This window comes from Mixophyes fleayi, chromosome 4 (assembly GCF_038048845.1).
Source record: "Mixophyes fleayi isolate aMixFle1 chromosome 4, aMixFle1.hap1, whole genome shotgun sequence".
Lineage (NCBI taxonomy): Eukaryota > Metazoa > Chordata > Amphibia > Anura > Limnodynastidae > Mixophyes > Mixophyes fleayi.
Genome location: NC_134405.1, coordinates 319,694,670 through 319,721,284, shown reverse-complemented (window position 1 = coordinate 319,721,284; position 26,615 = coordinate 319,694,670). Strand labels below are relative to the sequence as shown.

At 44.7% G+C, this 26,615-nt stretch overlaps 1 protein-coding gene across 2 annotated transcripts in view; it reads left to right on the top strand.

The window, feature by feature from the left end:
- Positions 1-18,570: 18,570 nt before the first annotated feature.
- The window catches only part of BLTP3B (bridge-like lipid transfer protein family member 3B), an 80,675-nt gene continuing 72,630 nt past the window's right edge, over positions 18,571-26,615 (top strand). Inside the window, exon 1 of one of the 2 annotated variants that reach the window (XM_075210177.1) lies at positions 18,571-18,789. In XM_075210177.1, coding sequence (XP_075066278.1) covers positions 18,746-18,789 — 44 coding nt within the window. In that variant the 5' untranslated portion in view covers positions 18,571-18,745. The remainder of the gene's footprint in view (positions 18,790-26,615) is intronic. The other variant, XM_075210176.1, reaches the window with a different exon arrangement.

Sequence of the window (26,615 nt, the reverse complement as noted above, 5' to 3'; positions counted from 1 at the left end):
GAAGGATCCCACTCATCCTAGTGAATCCTGACACAATGTCATTTAATGTCAACATTAAATACACTGCACGGATTGGTTGAACTATGTAAGCCATTTAATAATAGTTAGGACTAGTGGTGAACATGTTGGACCTTACATACATTTCGGTCTTAGGTTTTCATGAACCGATTATTGAGGTACATGGGGTTTATTGTAAATGTAACGAGCAGATCTGAATATACATGGTAGTTTATAGCTATTTACCATCAGATACATATATAGCCTTGTATGCATCTCTCAGCAAGCCCTTTATTCTTGTTTTGCATGAACTGTGTACTTCCTTCCAGAGATCAATGATTTCTATGTTTCTATGTTACATACAGCAATCCTTAAACAATAACCCAAATCATATTTCCCAACTTTGGAGCGTCTGGAATTGGAAGAGGGGACGTGCCCACTTTACGATGGGAACATGGAAAAATCATGATGGCTGCGTACGGAAGATATCGCATTAGTGTGTACTCCCACACGGTCATGTTTTATTGTACCAAACCTCATTGCATTAGTTTGATTTTATAAACTTCCTAAAAATCACGATCAACGAAGGAACGATGTCGGGCAAATGTGGAAGTGTGTACGCACTCAGACCAGCAGTGCAGGCAGATATCTGTAGAGTGTGTAGAGTTACAATGTTTTCAGCAGATGGTTATGACCAGTGCCGTAACTAGCCATTTTAGTGCCCTGGGCGAGATAGGGAAGCGGCGCCCCCCATCTAAGTGGGAGTGTCAATTGTCGAGTGGGCGTGGTCAACCTACTGTGGGGGGCGTAGCTAGCTCTTTACAAGTTCTAGACCGCACTGAAACCACCTCCCTCCCCATTCTTCTCGGTCTGGCTTTGTAAGGATCTTTATGTAATAAGCCTCCATAGATCAAAGTACTTTAAATGCAGCTATCACATGCTAGCTGTATAAAAAATGAATTGGTTATTGAAATAAAACTCACTGAAACAAATTAAAACAAATGTAACAGTATTATCTGTATCGCACTGCCCCTTCATCACACTGTGCCCTCCATCACAGTTTCTTCTTTATCACACCGTGCCATGGAGCCATCTTTATCCCATCGTGCCCCCTTATCACCATCGCACGAAATGAATATATATATATATATATATATATATATATATATATATATATATATATATATATACACATACACACATACAATATAAAGAGCCTCCTAGTGTCAGCCATACCTTACAGAGAGCATTCCTGTGACCACTATACAATACAGAGAGCATTCCTGTGACCGCCATGCTATACAGAGAGCATTCCTATGACCGCCATACTATACAGAGAGCATTCCTATGACCGCTATACTATACAGAGAGCATTCCTATGACCGCCATACAATACAGAGAGCATTCCTATGACCGCTATACTATACAGAGAGCATTCCTATGACCGCCATACAATACAGAGAGCATTCCTATGACCGCCATACTATACAGAGAGCATTCCTATGACTGCCATACTATACAGAGAGCATTCCTATGACCACCATACAATACAGAGAGCATTCTTGTGACTGCAAAACAGATAAATACCTAACCTGAAATTAATAGACCCTACCATTAAATTAAAAAGCCCCAACAATAAATTTAATTGACCCACCAGCACCCCACAAATAAAATAGTATCCATTAAATAATTAGCCCCCACCTAAACGTCACCATTAAATTAATAGCCTACCTCCCACCCATGTACTAAGACACCTAACCTCCCTACCCTCATATCACCATACTTGCCAACTCTCCCGGAATGTCCGGGAGACTCCCGCATTTTGTGAGAGTCTCCCGGACTCCCGGGCGAGTGTGGCAATCTCCCGAATTCTGCCCACTTCACTAGGAAGTGCCCCACTTCCTAGTGAAGTGGGCAGAATTAGATCCCAAACGCCGCGATTCCCGGTGAATCGCGGCGTTTGGCCCCGCCCCCGCTGTCAAATGACGCAATTTGCGTCATGACGTCACAGGGGGCGGGGCCGAAATGACGCGATTTCGGCCACCCCGCCCCTTCACGCCCCCCTCCACTGGCTGGCTCCCGGAAGGGAGCTGAAGAAAGTAGGTAAGTATGCATATCACACATTAATACATCCCCCCCTTCCCTCACACATTATCGCAGCATACCCCCCCTTCCCTCATAAAGCACAGCAGCATCCCCCCTCCATAATAGCAAGATGCAGCACACATTCCTCCCCTCCATAATAGCAGCACACCCCCCTCCCTAATGTCACGGGCACTAGGAGTCTTTACCCAGGGATCACCAGATGGTAGGCTTACCAGAGCAATGTAGATGGTAATAGGGTACTCTGGTAGCTGGGTGATCACGGAACATGAAATGATGGCCGATGAGATGCTCAGGAAAGTCTATGACTAGCAACACTGGTAATAATGAGGTAATGATACACAAGGAACTGTATGGACAAGGACACGTGAAGGTAGTCAGTGGTCTGCGATAGCAAGTTGTACCACTGCTATAGTGAGGTGGAATGTCCAACAGAAACAAGGAGGTGATGAGAGTCAGCGGTCTGCGGGTAGCAAGTTGTACCGCTGTCTGAGTGAAGGAATGGAATCCAAGTGGAGGTATCCAGGTAGTCAGTGGTCTGCGGTAGCAAGTTGTACCACTGCTCTGTGAGAGGATAATGGAACAGGTGATACCGGAAACAGGGATCAGTGGTCTGACATCAGCAAGTTGTACCACTGCATATATAAGTGAGGAGGTGCACGGGGAAAGACTGCAACACAGGATATACACAGGCACCTTATACACGATCCACAGTAATATGCACAATATAGGTATATATATATGTAAATGACTGATCAGGTCTGCAATCTAGAAAGTCTCTTGAAGTAGTCCAGCACAATGATAACACAGTCAATGATGGCAATAGACTCAGCGGATAGCAGACTCCAGAGAGAACCAAACACAGTCCAGCAAGATATGCAATACACAGCACAGTCAATGAGAAGTATGCATACCGTGGTTCAGCAGTAGCAGTCAGATGGGATTGCAGCGGTACCTGAGCGGCTGGAGGCCGACTGGATAGGAAGTCCCTGGATAGGAGAAGCAGCGGTCTAGCAGGTGCAGCGCACAGGTGAGTAGACCGACAGGGACACGAATCCACAGGAGTCAGCAACACGTGGAACTGGACTCATAGGAAACCCAGGAGAATGGAGATGATCCAGCAGAGGGTAGTAGAAGAGATACAAATCCAATGCTGACAGGAGGGTAGAGGCCAGTGGAACACGTGAAGGCGTGGAGAGTGGATCAGCAGGAGATGGACGATAGCGCTGACCACAGCGGCAGGACTCGGCGGCACACGGAGGTAACCAGTAGCAACCACAGGAACCAACAGCGATGGGAAACAGGAGTACAGCGCAGGGCCGGAGCTGTAGATCACGAAGTGTAGCAGATGGTAATGAAAAGCGGCAGTCTCGAGGAAGTCACAGCAAAGATGAGATGAGAGTGTAGTGCACGGAGGCAGCGGATAGTAATCAGCTGGCAGTCACGATGTTGAACACAGGCGAGTTGCAAGCAGGAGACTGTAGTGCACAGAGGCAGCGGATAGTAGTCAGCTGGCAGTCACGATGTTAAACACAGGCGAGTTGCAAGCAGGAGACTGTAGTGCACAGAGGCAGCGGATAGTAGTCAGCTGGCAGTCACGATGTTGAACACAGGCGAGTTGCAAGCAGGAGACTGTAGTGCACAGAGGCAGCGGATAGAAATCAGCAAACAGACTTGATGAGAAGCAGGTGAGTGAGGTAAAAGCTGGAGTGCACGGAGGCAACGGATAGCAATGAGCAAACAGTCACATTGATATAAAATAACGTTGAAGTGGTGTAGAAGACTGTAGTGCACGGAGGCAGCGGATAGGAATCAGCAAACAGTCATGATGATAAAGTTGATGGTAGAAGTGGTATGGAACCACAGTAGTAGAAGTGGTTTGGAAACCACAGGAATCAGCAGCACTGAATACACAAGTAATACAGGAACACCTTCAGAGACTCATGAGGAATGAGACTCCAAGATCAGGCAACGTGGTAGTGACCACAGGTGCTTAATATAGGGAGGTTGCCTGATCTGCCAATTAAGTTAAAGGGGTATACACTGAAGTATAGAAAAGGGCTGCGCATGCGCAGACCCTCAGGATGGTGGACGGCCACGGTTCCTAAATGTCCGGGAAGAGGCACTCACGGTCCGGTGAGTGACAGTACCCCCCCTTTTAAAGGTGGGCACAGAACGCCTGGAACCGGGCTTGTCCGGATTTTTGGAGTAAAACCTCTTCAAAAGGGCAGGAGCATTAAGATCTTCAGCTTTGATCCAAGAGCGCTCCTCAGGACCAAAGCCCTTCCAATGAACGAGGAAGTGGAGGACTCCTCGCGAAATTTTTGCATCTAGTACCTCGGTAATCTCAAAATCCTCCTCCTGATGGACTTGAACTGGCTGCGGAGCTGAGGGAGGAGTTGAAAAACGGTTGATAATAAGAGGTTTGAGCAAAGATACATGGAAGGCATTAGAAATCCGAAGACTCTTAGGAAGAAGGAGTTTCACACATACTGGATTGATAACTTGAATGATCCTATATGGACCAATAAAACGAGGGGCGAATTTCATGGATGGAACCTTCAAACGAATATTTTTTGTGGATAACCAGACACGATCTCCAATTTTTAGTGGTGGAATAGCCCGCCTCTTCTTATCAGCGAAAGATTTATATTTGACAGATGTCTTCTTCAAACAGGTTCTAACCTGAGACCAGATATTTTTAAAGGTCTGACAAACAGTCTCCACCGCAGGAACTTGGGTGGGCGGGAGGGCAGGAAATTCCGGAAAAGACGGATGGTGACCGTAGACCACAAAGAATGGAGTTTTGGATGATGACTCATGGTACATGTTGTTATGGGCGAACTCAGCCCAAGGGAGTAACTCTACCCAGTTGTCTTGATTGGCTGATGAAAATATCCTTATAAAAGTCTCAAGATCTTGATTGACACGTTCGGTTTGTCCATTGGATTGTGGATGGTAAGAAGATGAGAGTGCTAATCGTATGCCCAAGGTTTTACAAAGGGCTCGCCAGAATCTGGACACGAATTGTACTCCTCTATCAGACACAATCTCAGATGGACATCCATGGATACGGAAGATCTCTTTAATGAAATGTTCAGCCAGGATAGACGAGGAAGGCAAACCAGACAGAGGGATGAAATGAGCCATCTTCGAAAATCTGTCCACTACGACCCAAATAGTGTTATGGTTCTTACTAGGTGGTAAGTCAGTAACGAAATCCATACTAATATGGGTCCATGGTTTGGACGGAATGGGTAGTGGTCGCAGCAACCCTGCTGGGGTTCTGCGGGAGGATTTGAATTGCGAACATAATTCACAGGAAGCAATGAACTCTTTGACGTCTCTCCTCATTGAAGGCCACCAGTAACTTCGAGAGAGGATCTCAAAAGTCTTGTGTTCACCGGCGTGTCCAGAAAAACGAGAGGCATGGAACCACGAAAGGATTTTCCTCCTTAGAGTAGGAGGCACGAGGGTCTTCCCAAATGGTAGCGTTTTGGTGGATGAAGCAGCCAGTGAGATACATTTGGGGTCTAGAATGGTATGGTTGGAAACCTCTTCTATATCAGAGGACGTAGCAAAGGCTCTAGATAAGGCATCAGCTTTTTTGTTCTTGGCAGCTGGTTTGAAGGTAATTATTAATTCAAAACGGGAAAAGAAAAGAGACCATCTTGCTTGACGAGGGTTCAAGCATTGGGCAGACTGGAGATATGACAAGTTCTTATGATCCGTGAAGATCGTCACCGGATGGCGAGCTCCCTCCAACAAGTATCTCCATTCCTCTAATGCGGCTTTGATAGCCAGTAATTCCTTGTCTCCGATGGTATAATTCTTCTCTGCGGGTAGGAGACCCCGAGAATAGAAGGCACAAGGGTGGAATTTTTGCTGTTCCGAGCGTTGGGAGAGAATAGCTCCTAAGCCCACATTAGAGGCATCTACTTCTAGGAAAAAAGGGAGTGTCACATCAGGCTGACGAAGGATTGGAGCCGAAGAGAAGGACTCTTTTAATGTTTGAAAGGCTTGAATAGCCTCAGTAGACCATTGCTTAGGATTAGCCCCTTTACGAGTCAGGGCCACAATAGGAGATGCAATGGAAGAAAAGTCTTGAATGAAGCGTCTATAGTAATTGGCAAAACCTAAAAAACGCTGGATGGCACGAAGAGTAGTTGGCTGGGGCCAATGTAGTACAGCATTTACTTTGTCAGGATCCATCTTCAGACCAACTCCGGAAACAATATACCCCAAGAATGGGATCTGGGGTAATTCGAATGAACATTTTTCTAATTTACAGAACAATGAATTTTTCCGTAGCCTGGAGAGGACTTCTGCCACATGTTGGTGGTGAGAAGGCAGGTCCTGTGAAAAAATCAATATGTCGTCCAGGTAGACGACGACACATACATATAATAAGTCCCGAAAAATCTCATTGATGAAGCCCTGAAAAACAGCGGGGGCATTACATAGCCCGAAAGGCATTACCAGATATTCGTAATGCCCGTCTCTGGTGTTAAACGCCGTCTTCCATTCGTCACCGGAACGGATTCTGATTAAATTGTAAGCACCACGAAGATCCAACTTAGTAAAAATACGGGCTCCCTTAATGCGGTCAAATAGCTCAGTGATCAACGGAATGGGATACCGGTTCTTGATAGTAATGGCATTGAGTCCACGAAAATCTATACAAGGGCGTAATGATCCATCCTTCTTTTTGACAAAGAAGAACCCAGCTCCAGCGGGCGAGGTGGAAGGTCGAATGAACCCACGCTGGAGGTTCTCCCGTATATATTCAGATGTAGCTTGAGTTTCAGGTAACGAGAGTGGATAGACCCGGCCTCTGGGAGGAGTCTTGCCAGGAAGAAGATCAATCGGACAATCCCAAGAACGATGAGGAGGAAGACGTTCAGACTGAGCTTTATCAAAAACATCGGTAAATGAAGCATATTGAGGAGGGAGTCCCGGTGAAATAGCTGAAATGGAAGCTTGCTGTACCTTGAGAGGAATGACTTGGGAAAGGCAATGATGGTGACATTCAGGCCCCCAAGACGTGACTTGAGGGGTGCGCCAGTCAATCTGGGGAGAATGACACTGAAGCCATGGAAGGCCTAGGACAATCGGACTTGTCGTAACAGGAAGAATTAAAAACGATATCTCTTCATGATGCAGAGCACCAATCTGAAGGGTTACTGGAGACGTACTCTGGGTGATGAGACCGTTGATGAGACGTGATCCATCGATAGCCGTCACAGTAATGGGAGTTTTTAAGGTAATCATTGGTAGAGACCATTGATTAACTAACGATTTGGAAATAAAATTTCCTGCTGCTCCGGAATCAATCAATGCCTGTGACTCAAAGGTCTTGGTAGCAAAGGAAATAGTCACATCAAAAGCGCAGACTTTAGATTTCATAGACGATGGAGAGGACTCCAGGGACCCTAACTTCACCTCTCCAGAACTAGTTAGGGCCTGGCATTTCCCGATCTCTTAGGGCAGGAGCTGAGGACATGAGTGGAATCAGCACAATAGATACAGAGTCTATTCTTGACTCTTCGTTTCCTCTCCTCAGAAGATAACTTGGAACGTCCAATCTCCATGGGAATCACAGCGGGTGACACTGGACGAAATTGAGGGTTAGAGCGAAAAGGTGCTTTAGCAGAAGTCGTTTTCTCAGCCTCTCTTTCACGAAATCTCATATCAACACGATGGCATAGAGAGATCAAATCTTCAAGTGACGAAGGAAGCTCTTGGGTAGTCAGTGCATCTTTAATTTTATCGGAAAGCCCCTGCCAGAAGGCGGCAACTAGGGCTTCAGTGTTCCACTGAAGTTCAGAGGCTAAGATCCTAAATTGAATGACGTACTGGCCTACAGTATGAGATCCTTGTCGCAGACGGAGGATGCTGGAAGCAGCGGAGGTCACACGACCTGGTTCATCGAACACACTTCGGAATGTAGAAATGAATTTGGCACTATCTTGTAATATTGGATCGTTCCTCTCCCACAGAGGGGAGGCCCAAGCCAGGGCTTGTCCTGAAAACAAAGAGATAAGATAGGCCACTCTGGAACGATGGGTAGAAAAATTTTGAGGTTGGAGCTCAAAATGGACTGAACATTGGTTAAGGAAACCCCTACAAGTTTTGGGGTCTCCATCGTACTTTGACGGAGTAGGCAGGTGAAGCGTGGAAGCTATAGACACCTGGGATGGCAATGGGGAAACGGAGGAAAGCACAGGAGCTTCAGTAGTAGCTGTCACAGTCTGTCCAGATGTACCTTGGGAGGTTAATGACTGATAACACTGAAGTAACAGCTGTTGGCGGGCATCCTGTTGCTCCACACGGCTAACCAGATGTTGCAGCATCTCTTTGGCGGTAGGTTCCACATCTGGGTCTGTCATGGCCTGATCTTACTGTCACGGGCACTAGGAGTCTTTACCCAGGGATCACCAGATGGTAGGCTTACCAGAGCAATGTAGATGGTAATAGGGTACTCTGGTAGCTGGGTGATCACGGAACATGAAATGATGGCCGATGAGATGCTCAGGAAAGTCTATGACTAGCAACACTGGTAATAATGAGGTAATGATACACAAGGAACTGTATGGACAAGGACACGTGAAGGTAGTCAGTGGTCTGCGATAGCAAGTTGTACCACTGCTATAGTGAGGTGGAATGTCCAACAGAAACAAGGAGGTGATGAGAGTCAGCGGTCTGCGGGTAGCAAGTTGTACCGCTGTCTGAGTGAAGGAATGGAATCCAAGTGGAGGTATCCAGGTAGTCAGTGGTCTGCGGTAGCAAGTTGTACCACTGCTCTGTGAGAGGATAATGGAACAGGTGATACCGGAAACAGGGATCAGTGGTCTGACATCAGCAAGTTGTACCACTGCATATATAAGTGAGGAGGTGCACGGGGAAAGACTGCAACACAGGATATACACAGGCACCTTATACACGATCCACAGTAATATGCACAATATAGGTATATATATATGTAAATGACTGATCAGGTCTGCAATCTAGAAAGTCTCTTGAAGTAGTCCAGCACAATGATAACACAGTCAATGATGGCAATAGACTCAGCGGATAGCAGACTCCAGAGAGAACCAAACACAGTCCAGCAAGATATGCAATACACAGCACAGTCAATGAGAAGTATGCATACCGTGGTTCAGCAGTAGCAGTCAGATGGGATTGCAGCGGTACCTGAGCGGCTGGAGGCCGACTGGATAGGAAGTCCCTGGATAGGAGAAGCAGCGGTCTAGCAGGTGCAGCGCACAGGTGAGTAGACCGACAGGGACACGAATCCACAGGAGTCAGCAACACGTGGAACTGGACTCATAGGAAACCCAGGAGAATGGAGATGATCCAGCAGAGGGTAGTAGAAGAGATACAAATCCAATGCTGACAGGAGGGTAGAGGCCAGTGGAACACGTGAAGGCGTGGAGAGTGGATCAGCAGGAGATGGACGATAGCGCTGACCACAGCGGCAGGACTCGGCGGCACACGGAGGTAACCAGTAGCAACCACAGGAACCAACAGCGATGGGAAACAGGAGTACAGCGCAGGGCCGGAGCTGTAGATCACGAAGTGTAGCAGATGGTAATGAAAAGCGGCAGTCTCGAGGAAGTCACAGCAAAGATGAGATGAGAGTGTAGTGCACGGAGGCAGCGGATAGTAATCAGCTGGCAGTCACGATGTTGAACACAGGCGAGTTGCAAGCAGGAGACTGTAGTGCACAGAGGCAGCGGATAGTAGTCAGCTGGCAGTCACGATGTTAAACACAGGCGAGTTGCAAGCAGGAGACTGTAGTGCACAGAGGCAGCGGATAGTAGTCAGCTGGCAGTCACGATGTTGAACACAGGCGAGTTGCAAGCAGGAGACTGTAGTGCACAGAGGCAGCGGATAGAAATCAGCAAACAGACTTGATGAGAAGCAGGTGAGTGAGGTAAAAGCTGGAGTGCACGGAGGCAACGGATAGCAATGAGCAAACAGTCACATTGATATAAAATAACGTTGAAGTGGTGTAGAAGACTGTAGTGCACGGAGGCAGCGGATAGGAATCAGCAAACAGTCATGATGATAAAGTTGATGGTAGAAGTGGTATGGAACCACAGTAGTAGAAGTGGTTTGGAAACCACAGGAATCAGCAGCACTGAATACACAAGTAATACAGGAACACCTTCAGAGACTCATGAGGAATGAGACTCCAAGATCAGGCAACGTGGTAGTGACCACAGGTGCTTAATATAGGGAGGTTGCCTGATCTGCCAATTAAGTTAAAGGGGTATACACTGAAGTATAGAAAAGGGCTGCGCATGCGCAGACCCTCAGGATGGTGGACGGCCACGGTTCCTAAATGTCCGGGAAGAGGCACTCACGGTCCGGTGAGTGACACCTAATAGCAGCTCACATCCCCCCTCCTTAATAGCAGCTCACATCCCCTCCCTCCATAATAGCAGCTTACATGCCCCTCTCCCCTCCCCTCCCTCCATAATAGCAGCTTACATGCCCCTCTCCCCTCCCCTCCCTCCATAATAGCAACTCACATGCCCACCTCCCTCCATAATAGCAGCTCACATCCCCCCCTCCCCTCCATAATAGCAGCTCACATCCCCCCCCTCCCCTCCCTCCATAATAGCAGCTCACATCCCCCCCCCTCCCCTCCCTCCATAATAGCAGCTCACATCCCCCCCTCCCCTCCCTCCATAATAGCAGCTCACATCCCCCCCCCTCCCCTCCCTCCATAATAGCAGCTCACATCCCCCCCCTCCCCTCCCTCCATAATAGCAGCTCACATCCCCCCCCTCCCCTCCCTCCATAATAGCAGCTCACATCCCCCCCCTCCCCTCCCTCCATAATAGCAGCTCACATCCCCCCCTCCCCTCCCTCCATAATAGCAGCTCACATCCCCCCCCCTCTCCTCCCTCCATAATAGCAGCTCACATCCCCCCCTCCCCTCCCTCCATAATAGCAGCTCACATCCCCCCCCCTCTCCTCCCTCCATAATAGCAGCTCACACCCCCCCCCCCCTCTCCTCCCTCCATAATAGCAGCTCACATCCCCTTTCCCCTGCTTTGAAACTTACCTTTTTCCTCTTTCTTCCTGTCCAGCCGTCGCTGCCTGGCTCCTCTCTGGTTCTCTGCTCCTCTGCTGCCTAGCAACGTCATGACATCAGACGCTGAGGCAGAGGGCAGAGTTCAGAAGGGGGTGGAGCCGGGTGCCGGCCGCCATTTTGGATGCGCCGGGCGGCCGGCAGTCTGAATCTGAGGTCTGTTTAATTTTTATTTTTTTTCACTCCTCACACAGAGGCAGGTGCGGGCGGCCATTGCGCCCCCTTGGGACTGCGCCCGGGGCGGCGGCACCGCCCGCACCGGCCTCGTTACGGCTCTGGTTATGACAGATGAAGAGCACAGATCTGAAGGTCAAACATGTAGATGTGTGCACATGAATTCATGCTCATCGGGGCTGTCAGTCATTGGTAAAATCGTTACAGAAATCGCATCTGCAGTCATTTTCTCTAGTATGCACCGAGCTTATCTCCCAACTTCCTGACCCTTGGGAAACAGCTGTCCCGATCAGACAATTGGGAGGTATGCCGAAGCCAAAAATGACATTGAGAATGGGAAGATTGCAGGGAAAGGAATTTGACAAGAAAGCCGTCTTTCCCCCTGGGCATGATGGGCAGTTGCCTGGGGGCACCACGAGTATAGGGGCCCCATAGGCAGGGCCCAATAAAAAAAACAATCTATTCACCCATGTATCAAGGTACAGCGATAGAGCATGTTTTTTTAATGTTTAAACATTGATTTTTGTTGCAGGTACCAATAAATATAAACTTAATTTTATCGATAATTTATATTTTTATTCCTGTGTGTGGTTGTGTAGGTAGGGGCCCAAGTGCACTGCTTTGTACGGGGGCCCATAATATTGTTAAGATGGCCCTGTGGCTGGGCTGGGGGCATCTGGTCCCATAGTGCGCTACCTGCATTTTTTTCCTTTAAAATGTTCTTAATAGGCTGCTGAGTTGAGTCTTGCCTCCCAGGCTAAAATTTGCCAGCCCTCCCCTGCCTGCTCAGGACTGAAAAGCTGGGTAGACACTGATGCAATTATCGTGCAGATCACACAAACAATGACCATTTAGTAAGATATCGCATAAGATTATCGCATGAGATTTATAAACTTCCCAAAAAATCACCATCAACGATGGAACGATGTCAGGCCAATCATGAAGTGTGTGATGTACGCACTCACAAAAAGCAGTGCAGGCAGATATCTATGGAGTGTGGAGAGTCACAATGTTTTCAGCAGATGGTTATGAGCAGGGCCATCTTAACAACATTATGGGCCCCCGGGCAGAGCAGTGCACCAAGGCCCCTAGATATAGATATAGATATATAGATGTATACAGATACAGATATAGATATAGATAGAGATAGAGATAGATAGATGTACTTGCTCAGTGACCCTTGTAGGTTTTTTTTGCAGTTTTTTTTTTTGCAGGATTATTTATTCTCATTAAGAGCCGTGCCTATGGGGCCCCCTTGCCCGTGGGGCCCCCGGGCAGCTGCCCATTGTGCCCAATGGAAAAGATGGCCCTGTCTATGAGAGATGAAGATCACAGATCTGAAGGTAGATCATGTAGATGTGTACACAAGAATCGGCATGATCATCGGGACTTTCAACTGTTTGTGAAATTGTTACAGAAATTGCATCTGAAGTAAGATTGCATAGGTGTGTACCCAGCTTTAGAGATATCATGGGACTTGTCAGATTGGAAGAGCGGAAATAAGTTATATTTTGTTTTTCAGCTCACTTGACTTCACCCAGAACTAACATTTTTTTTTAAAGATATCCTTTAATCTTCTTCCTGCCTAGCAGCCAAAAACCAGATCACTAGAATCATCTTTTATATCTTACCCATTGCAATAAAATAAAAAAGTGTGTGTGCCTGTCGCTTAATCTCTTCAGTACTGGCAATACATCTCATCAGTGTAAACTCCACAATCATTTATCCTGGAGTTTACAGGGCTGTAACCTCCAGAATAAAGGACTGTGAGACACACACAGGAGATTAAATTTTTAGAAATCCCTTTCTCCAGTGTTAATATTTTAGCAAAATAAACAGGAAAATGTTGTTATTGATGTTGCAAACAAAGTTATATTACCCCCACCCACATGACAAGTGACAATGATAAAGATGCAACATAGTTTATTAAAAACAAAGATACATACCACGTCTCACGTAATGATGCCTTATGATTATGCTTGGGGTGGGGATAATTAAGGTTTGTGCACATCATTACTAACAAAACCCCTGTGGATTTTTTTGTATTTGATAGAACCGTAATGGTGCCGTTAGCAAAGTTTTTCTATTTAAAACAAATATGTTTTTGTACTGATGACAGTAAAAACCTAATATGTTAACTATGTTTAACTCACAATATAAACGTTAAAGCCTGATACTTATTTTATATATTTGTGTTAATTTTCTGATCTTTGGTTTGACTTTCGTTATAGTTGTACCTTCTAAATTAAGTGATCTGAAAATGAAGTTAAAGCTGATTTACACGTGGTCACAAGGCACTCTCAGACTACTAGTCGGTAACTGAGATACCCAGGGGCGGTGGGAAGGGTTTTGGGCGTGTACAAAGTACCTGGGCCTCCTTTTGTGGAGGCGGATGGGGTTCCGGTCCCATCTGCGCTTAATTACAGGCTGGAGAAAGTGGCTGCATAGCCTGAGATTACTGTCGGTGGCCCTGCTGATCCCATATTAGCTACACTTGTTGACTTTTGAATAGTTTGACAGCCAGGGCCATATCCATAATTAGACAAGGTATCTTATTTCAGGCAACACTTAAGAAGATGAGGCAAGATAGCACTTTTGACAGAGTAAATAGTTGGCCCACGGCAGATTAAACCCCCCACTCCCCCCCCCCCTCCCATGCGCTGAGTGCTGACAACTCACCTTCTGCAGGGGCAAAAGCAGGATTTGTAGAGGGGGGTTTCCACACCACGCCGCCAGTGGGCGTGACCAGCATGCATGGGGGCGAGGCTATAATAATAGACAGTGCTTGGCTGTTCTCCAACTCTTCCTATCCCCATAATATACATGGGCAATGCTGTGTGCACTACTGTTAGGTGCATGCAGCTCTCCCTTTTCAAGCAGAGCCGTGTGAAGCGGGGGCAGGATCCAGCCACCTCAATTCTACAGTGCACCAGGCTTGGAGGGGGGTTTCCAGGCATTAGAAAACCCTCCCTCAGTTTGTCTATGCCCTGGCACTTAGCAGGCCATCCCTAGCCTACCCTTTGAGCTTTCAATGAATGCCCCTGCGCATGGTAGTCATACAAAGGTGTAGCGTGTTATGTCAGATAACAATTCGTCAGACTATCCAACCCTTAGTGTAACTTTGGTTACAAAAACTTGGTTACCATTGTAGTCAAGCTCTTATGGTATGTAACTTTACCCAGGATGTCTTCACAGATTGTATTGTTCAGAGCAACCTTGCTATTTTATAACCAGGTCAGTTTTAATACGTCTATTTCCTGATTACTCAGGTTAGAGACAAACGTGTTTAATTCTTTACCGTAACTGTCACCTCAATTAATTCTGTATTCAACAATGCGGAATTCCATGAGTCATAAATCTTCATGTGTCAGATTCTAACTATCATTCAGCGTGAACTAACCTAGTCATCAGTTTTAACTACAGAGAATATTCAAATAGAATCTATACCATGTTGTCATTGGCTAAACCTGCCCCCTACTATAATTTTAATATGGGTCCAGTATACAGAGATAAGGCAAAGTTCATGTTAATGATGTATTGCCTTAAACAAAAAGCTGTAACAGGCAGTCTATAATAATTTGTAGGCGCTTCAAAAGAGATGAGCAACTTTTTCAAAACTCATAGGCAAACCAAGGGGAGGGGAGGGGGGGGGGGGTTCCTAGTACCTGGAAACCCCCCACCAAGCCTGGAGCACTGTATAATTGAGGTGGCTGGACCCTGCTCCAGCCTTCACACAGCTCTGCTTGAAAAGGGAGAGCTGCGTGCACCTAACAGTAGTGCACGCAGCATTGTCTGTATATTATGAGGATAGGAAGAGTTGGAGAGCAGCCAAACACTGTCCAAAATTATAGCCAAGCCCCCATGCATGCTGGTCACGCCCACTGGCGGCGTGGTGTGCAAACCCCCCTCTACAAATCCTGCGTTTGCCCCTGAAACTGATCCACAAAATATTCGCCTCGTTCATCATTTGGCCGCAAAAGTTTTCATGTTCTGTTGGTGAATTCTGCTTTAAAACATTTAAAGTCCTACCCCAAAAATACCACTCAGCAGACGCCATAGCTGTGTTCATTCTACGGACTAGAAATTTACAAATACAGTGCGGAATAAATTGCAACTTGAAGATCAATCATATGGCTGCAACTTCACACCTCGGCAAAGCAGCCTGTTCTGATGCCACAATTTAATCTCTACTGTTGAGTATGATTCCCAGTGAGGCAACTAAAAAAACAGCTGCCATCCGATGCCAATCTCCCTAATTAGTCCCTGGAAATATCCTCGATTTAAGACTGACTGCCCAGAATCACATCTCTTGTTCGGTTCGCTGTCTGCAATTTTCAGTATGTGATCTTATTCTGTGTTCTTAACGAGTTTTGTTGGAGTGCACATTCAATAGAATTATGATTATATCCAGCACTTTAATGGTGATGGTTGGCATAGAGCCCTGCCTGGCTCCTTATTAAGTACCCCAGTCATCTATATTTTGCAATCCTATATCAATAAATGACATCCTTATCTCTGTTGCCCACATCTATGCTGTGTCACGTGAAGAAACGTGCAAATGGGCTTTGTCATATAGATAAATCAGGGCTGGCAATGGCTAAGGCCCTCTTACTGTTTTGTCTGTCTGTTCATACCCAGTCTTGTTTTATTACTGTGTTTGTACTCAATTGTAAAGCGCTACGGCGTATGCTGGCGCTACATTAATAAATGTTAAATATAATAGGTCGTGTAAGGCCCTCAGACACTACAATATTGCATCATTATTATAATTTATTTGCTATTAATATTAATAATTACGTGGTGCTCCCTTCACATGTGGCAGAATGATCTCCCTGGGTTAGAAGGATAGAGGGTACGAGGCTATAATGAACAGTGTAATCAGTGTTTCTTATAATTACTATGTACAAATACATTAAGGGTCAATACAGAGAACTTTCATGGGAACTTTTTACCCCAAGGACTATACACAGGACACGTGGTCACCCCCTAAGGTTGGAGGAGAGGAAGTTTCACAACCAGCAAAGGAAGGGGTTCTTTACAGTAAGGGCAGTCACGATAGGGAATTCACTGCCAGGGAAGGTTGTGATGGTAGATTCAATAGATAGGTTTAAGAAAGGGTTAGACAAATTTTTGCCTGAAAATGTATCCAGGGTTACGACCGTTAATTAAAATGAAGGATAGTAGTGGATATAGGGTAAAAATAGGGTTACAATATTGGGTCTGGGGGGATTTTCACAACTGAAACAGATTGGCGTTTGCTTACTCTGGATCAATTTCAAATATAAGTGCAGGATCGCAGGAGATCCAAAATAGGTTGAACTTGATGGACCGGTGTCTTTTTTCAACCTTATCAACTATGTTACTATGTTTTACCTTTTCCACTGGTTTATGAGTGTGCCAACAGCCCAGGATTTACTGCGTAGGGGCCCCACTTTACTATTTGCCTAGGGTCACGGTCTGTCTAAAATCGGCCCTAGGATCAATGAGCCATACTATGCACAGGGCATAACTAGGGCTGTGCGACAGGTGCGACCGCCCAGGGCGCAACACTGAAAGGTGGGCGCAATTTAGGAATATTTTAGGTTCATGTGGTTAAAATTGAGGGATAGGGGGGCGGCAATTGTCTTTCTTGCCCCAGGCTCTGCATGCAGGCGTCCCTTTTCCATCTACCAGGACAAAAAGCAAGATGCAACACAGCCGCCATACTCTTACCCTATATCATACTTACCAACTTTTTGTAGTTGGCGTCTGGAAGCCTCATGGGGGAGGTGGGCGTGACGTAATGATGTAAACGCATCATTTTACAGCGGAGGACAGGGCCAAATGCCATTTTGGACCTATTTCTATGCCGGAGACTGACATAGTCTCCCGGGAGTCCGTGAAACTCACCCGAAATGCGGAAGTCTCCCGGACATTCCGGGAGAGTTAGCAAGTAAGCCCTATACTTATTAAGTACCCAAATATCACTGCAATTGTATACCAACTAACTTCATTACCTCTACACAGGTTTATATGTACCCTTTACATCTTATACCACTTTCATACTGCCGCCCCGGCAATATCCCGGGTTGTTAACCCGGGATATTGCCAGGGCACAGGGCAGTATAGATAAGAAGATTCCCGGGTCGGGCGGGTTCATACTGCACCTGCCCGACCCGGGTTTTAGAAAAAAAAAAGTGTAAAAAAAGATTTTAATTAAAAAAAAATACATAACAAATGTTTACTTAACTTATTTTCAGCCAGCGGTGTCTCCGGTGCGTTGCCGGCTGTCAGGGGGACCTCTGGGTACTAAAATGAAGTAATTTCTAGTCCATTAGAAATGACGTCATTTTAGTACCCAGAGGTCCCCCTGACAGCCGGCAACGCACCGGAGACACCGCTGGCTGAAAATAAGTTAAGTAAACATTTGTTATGTATTTTTTATTAATTAAAATCATTTTTTTACACTTTTTTTTTTTTTTTTTTTTACAGTATGAATGGTGAGACCCGGGAATTACACGGGTTGCACCATTCATACTGCAGGCGAGCGGGGTCCAACCCGGGAATTACCCCTCGCAAAATCCCGGGTCTAAGTCCCGGGATTTTGTGGTTGGACTATTCATACTGCACCAAGACCCGGGTTTTTCAGCGTGCCTCTGCAAAAACGTGGATTTTTGGTGCAGTATGAATGGGGTATAAATGTTGCTTTTGTACCCACATATGTTTATAAATATTTATCAACCACCCCCTGAATTCTATAAAATGTTAATCTGGTACTTCTTAATGTCTGCCAACATTTACACATACGTCTATAAATGCCATATATCCCTCTTATGTCTGTCAGTGTTACCCATGCTCCCTTCTAGGTCATGCTTATGTCTCACCATGTTTGTCAGATGCCCCCTAAGGTCTAGAGATGAGGACTTTTTAGAAGCTAACTTGCAGACAGATCCATACACAGTTTATTGTTTATGGTAAAATAATAAAAGAGAAAAAGATGTCTATTTCCTTTTATAATACACATATATAACTGCTCACAGTTCCACCCCACACTCAGTAAGTCTGTGATGCAATCCTGTCCCCCGGGTGCCCCCTCATTGTACACCCCCCCTCCAGCAGTCTGCAGCAGCAGCAGCAGCAGGCAGGACGTGAAAGGGTTACCCCTCCTTCTCCCATTGTGCAGCCCTCTGCCCCTCCCCGGCATGAGTCACTCAGTGCCGCCCCCTGCTGCCTGTCTGTAGGTGATGGTGCAGCTAAGATGGACGTTGTGTGATGCTGTGTGCACCCAGTGCCCCTCAGCCTGCACCCTATGGAGGGACACCCAGAGCCCTGTGTATAGGTGAGGAGCCGCCATAACACCCCCTTGCTGCTCAGGAGAGCTCACACATCATGGCTGGGATTATAAAGAAGCAGATCCTGAAACATCTCTCCAGGTCAGTCTGTTATATATTAACCCTATTATATGTCATGTCTGTGTGTCTCCTGCAACACACAGCACAGCATGTATTATACTGTGTGCACTTGTGTGTCTAGATACTTTGTTGCCTTTTTGTTGTTGTTGTTGCTGTCTAGTGCATATAAATAGGGATGAAGAGACTTACTATAAATAATTTATTTGGACAACACCTCATTAACAGGAATGTGGGAGGGAGAGATTGGATAACCCCTCTCTCATGAGTGCCTAACAGTGCAGTCTGGTAGGGGTTAATACACAGTGACATCTCCATGGAGGGTAAAGTGTGGCAATATTGCTGTACTTTGACATAGGGGGTGGGTGACACTGACACAGGGAATAAAAACCAGGCTTTGTAAACATGATGTCACGCTGTGGGATGGAGGGTCCAAGGGTGACATCTGTGACTGGTAGTGATTGCACTGTCTGGGACCGTAAAGGTCCCTTGCCACCTTCCTATTGCTGCCTGCAGCAGCGGATTGATCGTTTCATTTCTCCACCTTTTTCTTGGGGAATTTACTACTGTACGCCAAGCACGTTATTGGAAGGAGGAGGAGAAATAACAGGCATCCTCATCTTAACCCCCTGTGCTTCCTGCTACACATTGCAGAATAATGTGCTTTAGGTCCCTCTAGCACAAAGCGGGCAAGGCGCTAGAGTTGGCATAGTGTCATCACAAGCCAACACGTTCATTCTGCGCCAGTGCCAATGACCGTATACTACTGTTGGCATGCCTTGGCACATTGTCATTCACCATCTAGGAATCTGAGCTTTATCAAATAACCATGTTTGGAAGTTGATAATGAATCTGGACATTTTGGGAACTTTTAGAAATGGGTTTTCATTTTATGGGTTTGGCCATATACCCATGTAGGAGTCAGATCTGAAAACAATGATGTCATTCAAAAGTGCTGTCCGGCCTTTCGGTGGCGTGGATTTCCAAAGTATGTTTTTTCCAGGGAGTTTCAGAGCTGATTCCTTTGGTTTTCAATGACACATTATGTTGAAAACTGCAGTTGGAATTCTCTGCAAAAACCCAAAGCAACTTCACATTCAGCTCGCTGCTTAATTTTAAAATGATGAAAATCAAGTTATGAAGGGGGAGATTGGAAAGGCACGTTATGTGTGCAGTATTAAGAATTTCACTCTGGCCCTAAATTCTAGAACCCCCCCCCCCCCCCTCCCTGCCCCTAATTAGCTGAATGGCAGGTGCCTGGGACCCTGGCTGTCCTTCCCAATTGTCACCTCTGTAATGGTCAGTACTGTTGCTGAAAAAGGCACTAGATTTTTGAATTGTGACACCTCAGTGCTCTCGTGTCAAATGCACGGAGTGGTTGCTGTGCAGCTAGCCAAATGGATGTGTCTGAGAGGTATCGGAGAGAGTTCTAAATTAACATGTCTTATCCAGTTAGTTTAAAAAAAATTTCTCCATCTACTTATAAGCAATTATTTCCCTAGGAAGAGGTCTAGCATTCAGCCAATGGGGTTGTAAGCTCCAAAGGGTCAGGGACTGATGTGAGTGAGTTCTCTGTACAGCGCTGCGGAATCAGTGGCGCTATAAAAATAGATGGTGAGGATGATGATGAATGGGGTTCATTTACGAAAACAGTACCAAAGTTATCTTTGCAAAAATTTAAGGTGCTCTTGACAGCAGAGGTTTCATTTCCTATGACTGGCCTTATACCACTTGGCATAGGAAATGTGTTGAAATGTGTATTTGTAAAAAGACACAAGCTCTAAATCTTGGCTGCCTACGCTCTGAGGCAGTGGTGATGCTGGTAATGACAATTTCCTGTGCATCCACCATTTATGCCTTTATAGACAAATGTTTGAGGTTGGCAAACGATTTAATTTGCAGACTGGCTTGATAAATATTGCCCAGTACCTCCTACAATGGTTCTCTAGGGGTAAATATATCAAGCTGCGGGTTTGAAAAAGGTAAGCTGTTGCCTATAGCAACCAATCAGATTCTAGCTGTCATTTATTTAGTAGATTCTACAAAAGCTAGAATCTGGTTGGTTGCTATAGGCAACATCTCCAGTTTTCAAACCTGGCGGAAAATCGCCGCTAGATAAATTTACCTCTTAGCCTCTTTTTATGCGTTGCTTCAAAGAACAAACTAAAAAAATCTCTGGAGGGTATATTTACTAAGCGGTGGTTCCGCCAGGCTTTGTCTTTAATAAAATTACCATTTTAAAAAAAAGCACAGAGAAACGGGGGTTAATCAGAACCACAGTTTATTAGATATACCCCAGGGAGTAAATGTGTCATAGTCCGTTTTTTGCAACTCGTTGTTTACTAACATAAGTGTTCCCCTGCTTAGTGCAGTAACCCATAGCAACCAGCTTTTGTCTTGGAGTGATGGGTAATAGGTGGCCCTCTGGGCCTTCACTGCCGGCCACCAGCTTTTTCCTACTTTATTTTCAGATTTGTTTGTTATAGCTGTAACACTTGTCTAAAATACCTGCTGATGTGTTATTACAGATAGGTGTCTCTTTCTTTGATTAAATGTATTGTTTCATCTTATTACTGAGATTAAATGTATGAGGGTCTAGCGCATACTAGAATCAGTGTTTGTTAATTACTACCTGAACAGTGCCCTGGTCACCATGGAGTAAATGGAATCCTGAGAGTAATATATGGATCATTGATGTTTATGCTAAACAGTGTATTAACATAGACCTTACCAAAAGTGGATGATAATGCTTGTGTGCACTGGTGTATTTTGGGGATCAGGCAGTTAAGACTTTGAAGTTGGACAACCATCCATACTACAGTACTTCAAAGTGGGCAGCACAGTGTCTAGTGGTTAGCACTTCTGCCTCACAGCACTGGGGTCATGAGTTCAATTCCCGACCATCGGGTCAGTGTGTGCAGTGACACGATGGTCGAAAGTCTTCCCAAATGGACGATTCTCGCCTCATTTGGTTGGTCGTACCGTTTAATATTTTCGTTCCAATCTCGTTTCCATTGTGTAGTGTGTATAAACTTCCGACCGATCCACAACAGTGAGTACGAAATTACAGTCATGGCTCACGACAACATGGCTGTAAAAAGTTGCTAAAGGGACGTCCGCTCTTCCCTTTATCGTCCTAAACAAGGCTAGTGTGTATGCAGTCCATGGACCGAGCGATCGGACCATCGATCGCATGTAAAATTGCTCGGCATAAAAAGTTGGTTGAAATTTCTGTAGTGTGTACCCAGCTTTAGCTAGAGAGGTGAATATTTTTAATCCCATAGTGAATAGAGTTAATACTGGACATCGCATGTTCCCTGTTTTAAAGCTTGGTGCTCTGTTAACCCACAATTGAACGCACAGCATCTACGATAGGGTTAAAAAAAAATATTGGCATGTTATAAACCTTAGTGATCAAGGACAGAGAGCAGAGTCCCATATGAATTGCTGACCTCTTGCTGTTGTTACTTGATAGATAACAACTGTAGCTATTGTGTGACACACTTGCATAGATTATTGTGGTATTTCCTATTCTCATTTATAGGGCAAAACTATTTACTCCCTAGGATGGCACTAGCATGAATAATTCAATTTGTGCGTGAATAGTTCAGTGGCCATTCTGCAAATGCCTCTTTTTCATTGTAAAATCTCATCTGAATAAACGATTGGAATGCCATCGGTCATCATAATTGCCTGTAAATGATATTGTTGAAACCTGAGAGTAGTGATGTAATTGCTTATTACCAGGCAGTTCCGAGCATATTAATATTCATCAGGAACACTTCTGTCTATAAGGCGTTCAGGTCACCTCTTATGTAACCTCAGAGCCACGGATGGAAAATCCTGCCTACATAATGCCATATTTTTTGCTGGCTATATGTTGGATAATGCACTCCCCGCTCTAAATTATATGCATGCTGGAAGTCACTTCAAAGTTCTGTGACCATATAAAAGAACAGGTTCTAATCGTCTTGGTCTCGGTGAGGTCTATATAATAGCAGCATGAAAGTGGGCGGGAGTAGAACAAATTTGCAGCCAATCAGAACATTGCAATCTTGACAGCACAACAATTAGCATCGTACATCTTCTGTTCCTTTTCTTTGTTTTATCCATTCCACAGTTCACCATCTAGATTTATTGTAAACAGTCAAAAGTTTAGATATACCTTAAATGTTACCTCCTTATAGTCTGTATTTTGGCTGTCCCTAGTGGCTCTTTAAAATATACAAAAAAAAATGCAAAAACTTTGACAAGTATAATAGTAAGGTAAGATATAATAAACTGTATCACAATGAATTTTTGATAAAAATGGTAAACGGTGGCACTCTCAGCTGTTTGAGTACCACTGATAGAAGCTGTAACTTTGTCTCTACATGTAAGTAAGTTACCTTTGGGGCAGCACGGTGGCGTGGTGGTTAGCACTTCTGCCTCACAGCACTGGGGTCATGAGTTCAATTCCCGACCATGGCCTTATCTGTGTGGAGTTTGTATGTTCTCTCCGTGTTTGCGTGGGTTTCCTCCGGGTGCTCCAGTTTCCTTCCACACTCCAAAAACATACTAGTAGGTTAAATGGCTGCTAACAAATTGACCCTAGTCTGTGTCTGTGTGTGTATGTTAGGGAATTTAGACTGTAAGCTCCAATGGGGCAGGGACTGATGTGAGTGAGTTCTCTGTACAGTGCTGTGGAATTAGTCGCGCTATAAAAATAAATGGTGATGATGTTCATTTTACAAAAAAAACATTTTTCCTTTCAAATACAATATAGATAAGTTGTCCTTTAGTATCGATCATCTGGTAATCCATACTGATGAATGACCTCATTCTGTCTCCTTATTGTAGTAACGCACATTCTCTCTAAAGAGAGGGACGAATGAAGGACAAGTTCTTAGTACGTCAGAGTAACCTGACTTACTTGTATAGGAAAGGTGACTGTATTTCTTGCTGGTAAAATACTTTATAAATAAATAAACCTTTCTCTCATATTCCCTGTAACAATCATCAGAAACATCCCCGTGCACCTACAGTAGTATTGTAATGGCTTTGTATACCCAGGAACATTACTGACCATATACATTCATGTATAGAAACTCTGTAATGACAAAACTGCACAGTTGTCACTGACATGCTTTGTGCATCTTCCCCGCTGTCTGCTCAGTTCTTCCTGTGAGCTGGTCTTTAATGAATGCTTAGAAAGATTTCTTTCAGCAGAAGGCAGCGGAATAGCTATTAACAAACATTTGTAGCTCTTATCAATTGGAAGATACAGAGTGGAATAAAATTTGTGGCTTTACATTTAATAATCTGGTCTTTTTTTTTTTTTTTTTTTTAAAAAAAATCACTTTGTGGGTGCATTAAAACACATTATAAAATGCTGATGCTAACGTCTAACATTGTGAATTTTAAGTAACCAGCCGTATGGAGGAGATGGATGTTAGGTCAGGGAACAGCCGCCCTGTTTCTCTACTTTAACTCTGCATTAATAGATCACTGATAATAGTGATATATTGCTAGATGGCATTTCAGCAGGAAGAAGACCATCATTGCGAGTAATGTTTTGCTGCAGAGGGGACGTGGATCAGGTCACCCCTGTCCTTACATGATTATATATATATATATATAATGTATTTTATTTATATAGGGCCACTGATTCCGCAGCGCTGTACAGAGAACTCATTCACATCAGTCCCTGCCCTATTGGAGCTTACAGTCTAAATTCCCAGACAGGCTGACTGACTAGGGTCAATTTGTTAGCAGCCAATTAACCTACCACTATGTATTTGGAGTGTGAGAGGAAACCGGAGCACCCGGAGGAAACCCACTCAAACACAGGGAGAACATACCAGCTCCACACAGATAAGGCCATGGTCGGGAATTGAACTCATGACCCCAGCGCTGTGAGGCAGAAGTGCTAACCACTAAGCCACAGTGCTGACAGAAACCCAGGCAAACGTGAGGAGAACATACAAACTCCTCACAGATAGGACCCTTGATCTCCTGACCCCAGTGCTGTACTAAAGACATGCTAACCACTGTGCCACCATGCACTAATAGCCTAAAAGTAGCTTTGGGAAAAATGATGGAAAAGTGGTATTTTCTAATTTCTGCCAACTTTCCCCATATCATAAAAAGATACTTATTTCCTGACTAGGCTGGGGGGCAAAGGGGTGACTGCTGCCCAGGCCGGTCCCATAGTGGGCTACCTTGGGCTGGGTTACTGGGCCACCTAAATTGTTTTCCTTTAAAATTTTCCTAATCGGCTGCTGTCCCATAGATTGTAAGCTTGCGAGCAGGGCCTTCTCACCTCTTTGTCTGTGTTACCCAGATTGTTTATTAGTTTATTGTGTTTGTCCCCAATTGTTAAGCGCTACGGAATATGTTGTCGCTATATAAAGAAATGATGATGATGATGGGTTGAGTCTCACTCCCTCCCCCCCCTCCTCACCGGGGTTATAATTTGCCAGCCATCACCTGTCCTGGAAGAAACACAAAATTTTCTTGGTTTGACTGAAAAATATAAGGGTTGTCTATGAAGGAGAAACCTCTCTACAACATAAACATTGGTTATTAAGTAGTTAATGAATATTGTTAAAGAAAAAAGTTGAAGTATATAAAATATCAAGTGCTGGCTACTTATTGTCTTACAGGTATTTTCCACATTTTCAGACCCTTCAAACAAAGGGCCCTTAGTTCAAATCTGCTACCAAATTTTGATTAAATTGCCTTTTTTTATAGGGCTGTAAAACCTAAAATATGTGATCCAATATGCAGATTCATCATCATCATCATCATTTATTTATATAGAGCCTCTAATTCCGCAGCGCTGTACAGAGAACTCATTCACATCAGTCCCTGCCCCGTTGGAGCTTACAGTCTAAATTCCTTAATATAGACACACACACGGAGACAGACACACAGACTAGGGTAAATTTTTGATAGCAGCCAATTAACCTACCAGTATGTTTTTGGAGTGTGGGAGGAAACCGGAGCACCCAGAGGAAACCCACGCAAACACAGGGAGAACATACAACCTCCACACAGATAAGGCCATGGTCGGGAATTGAACTCATGACCCCCGATCTATTCCGCAACATTTAGAAAAGTGCACATTCTCCCAAACCTACACATAGTTTATGATGCCGGTATTATTTAGCCGACTGACTGGAAGTGTTGAATTCTATTTCAAAAGTTTTAACTAATAAGACAGGAGAGTGAAGAGGTTAATGTAACTTGTATATAGACAAATGTGAAACTAGTGCACAAGTCGTCAATGCACTTTAACAAGCTTTCACATCTGAAAAGGTAAAGATCAAAGAGATCGTTAAATGTCATTGTGAGAGTCCTGACTCGTGAAATACATGTTAAAGTTCTTTTTTTGACAATAAACTTCTTTCCTTTGTTAATATTTACTGAGTGAGTTACTGTCATTTAATTTTGTAGAAGGTACTAAATAAATGCCAGCTAGAATCTGATTGGTTGCTATAGGCAACATCTCCACTTTTTCAAACCCGCAGTTTAGTAAATATACCCCTAAATGTCAGTGTCATGAAAAAACAGTCGGAATTTAACGTATGTGCAAAACAGAATACTAATTTGCACCCCTTGCATTGTAACATGGGTTTGTCCAGGAGACTGAAATAAGAAGTTTCTTAAGTTAAGATCCTTAATGAATCAGCACCAAGGAGACCAAATTAAAGATATAGTTGGTGAGTTTAATCACCATCAATGGCAATAGCCGAGTTATCCACTAAAAGTCTGATTTCACACCGAGAAGTAAATTTAAAACAATATAGGGTGCTCATTGTCATCTCAGGTGAAGGTGTTGTAAGGGATGGTCAGAGCACATTTGTGAC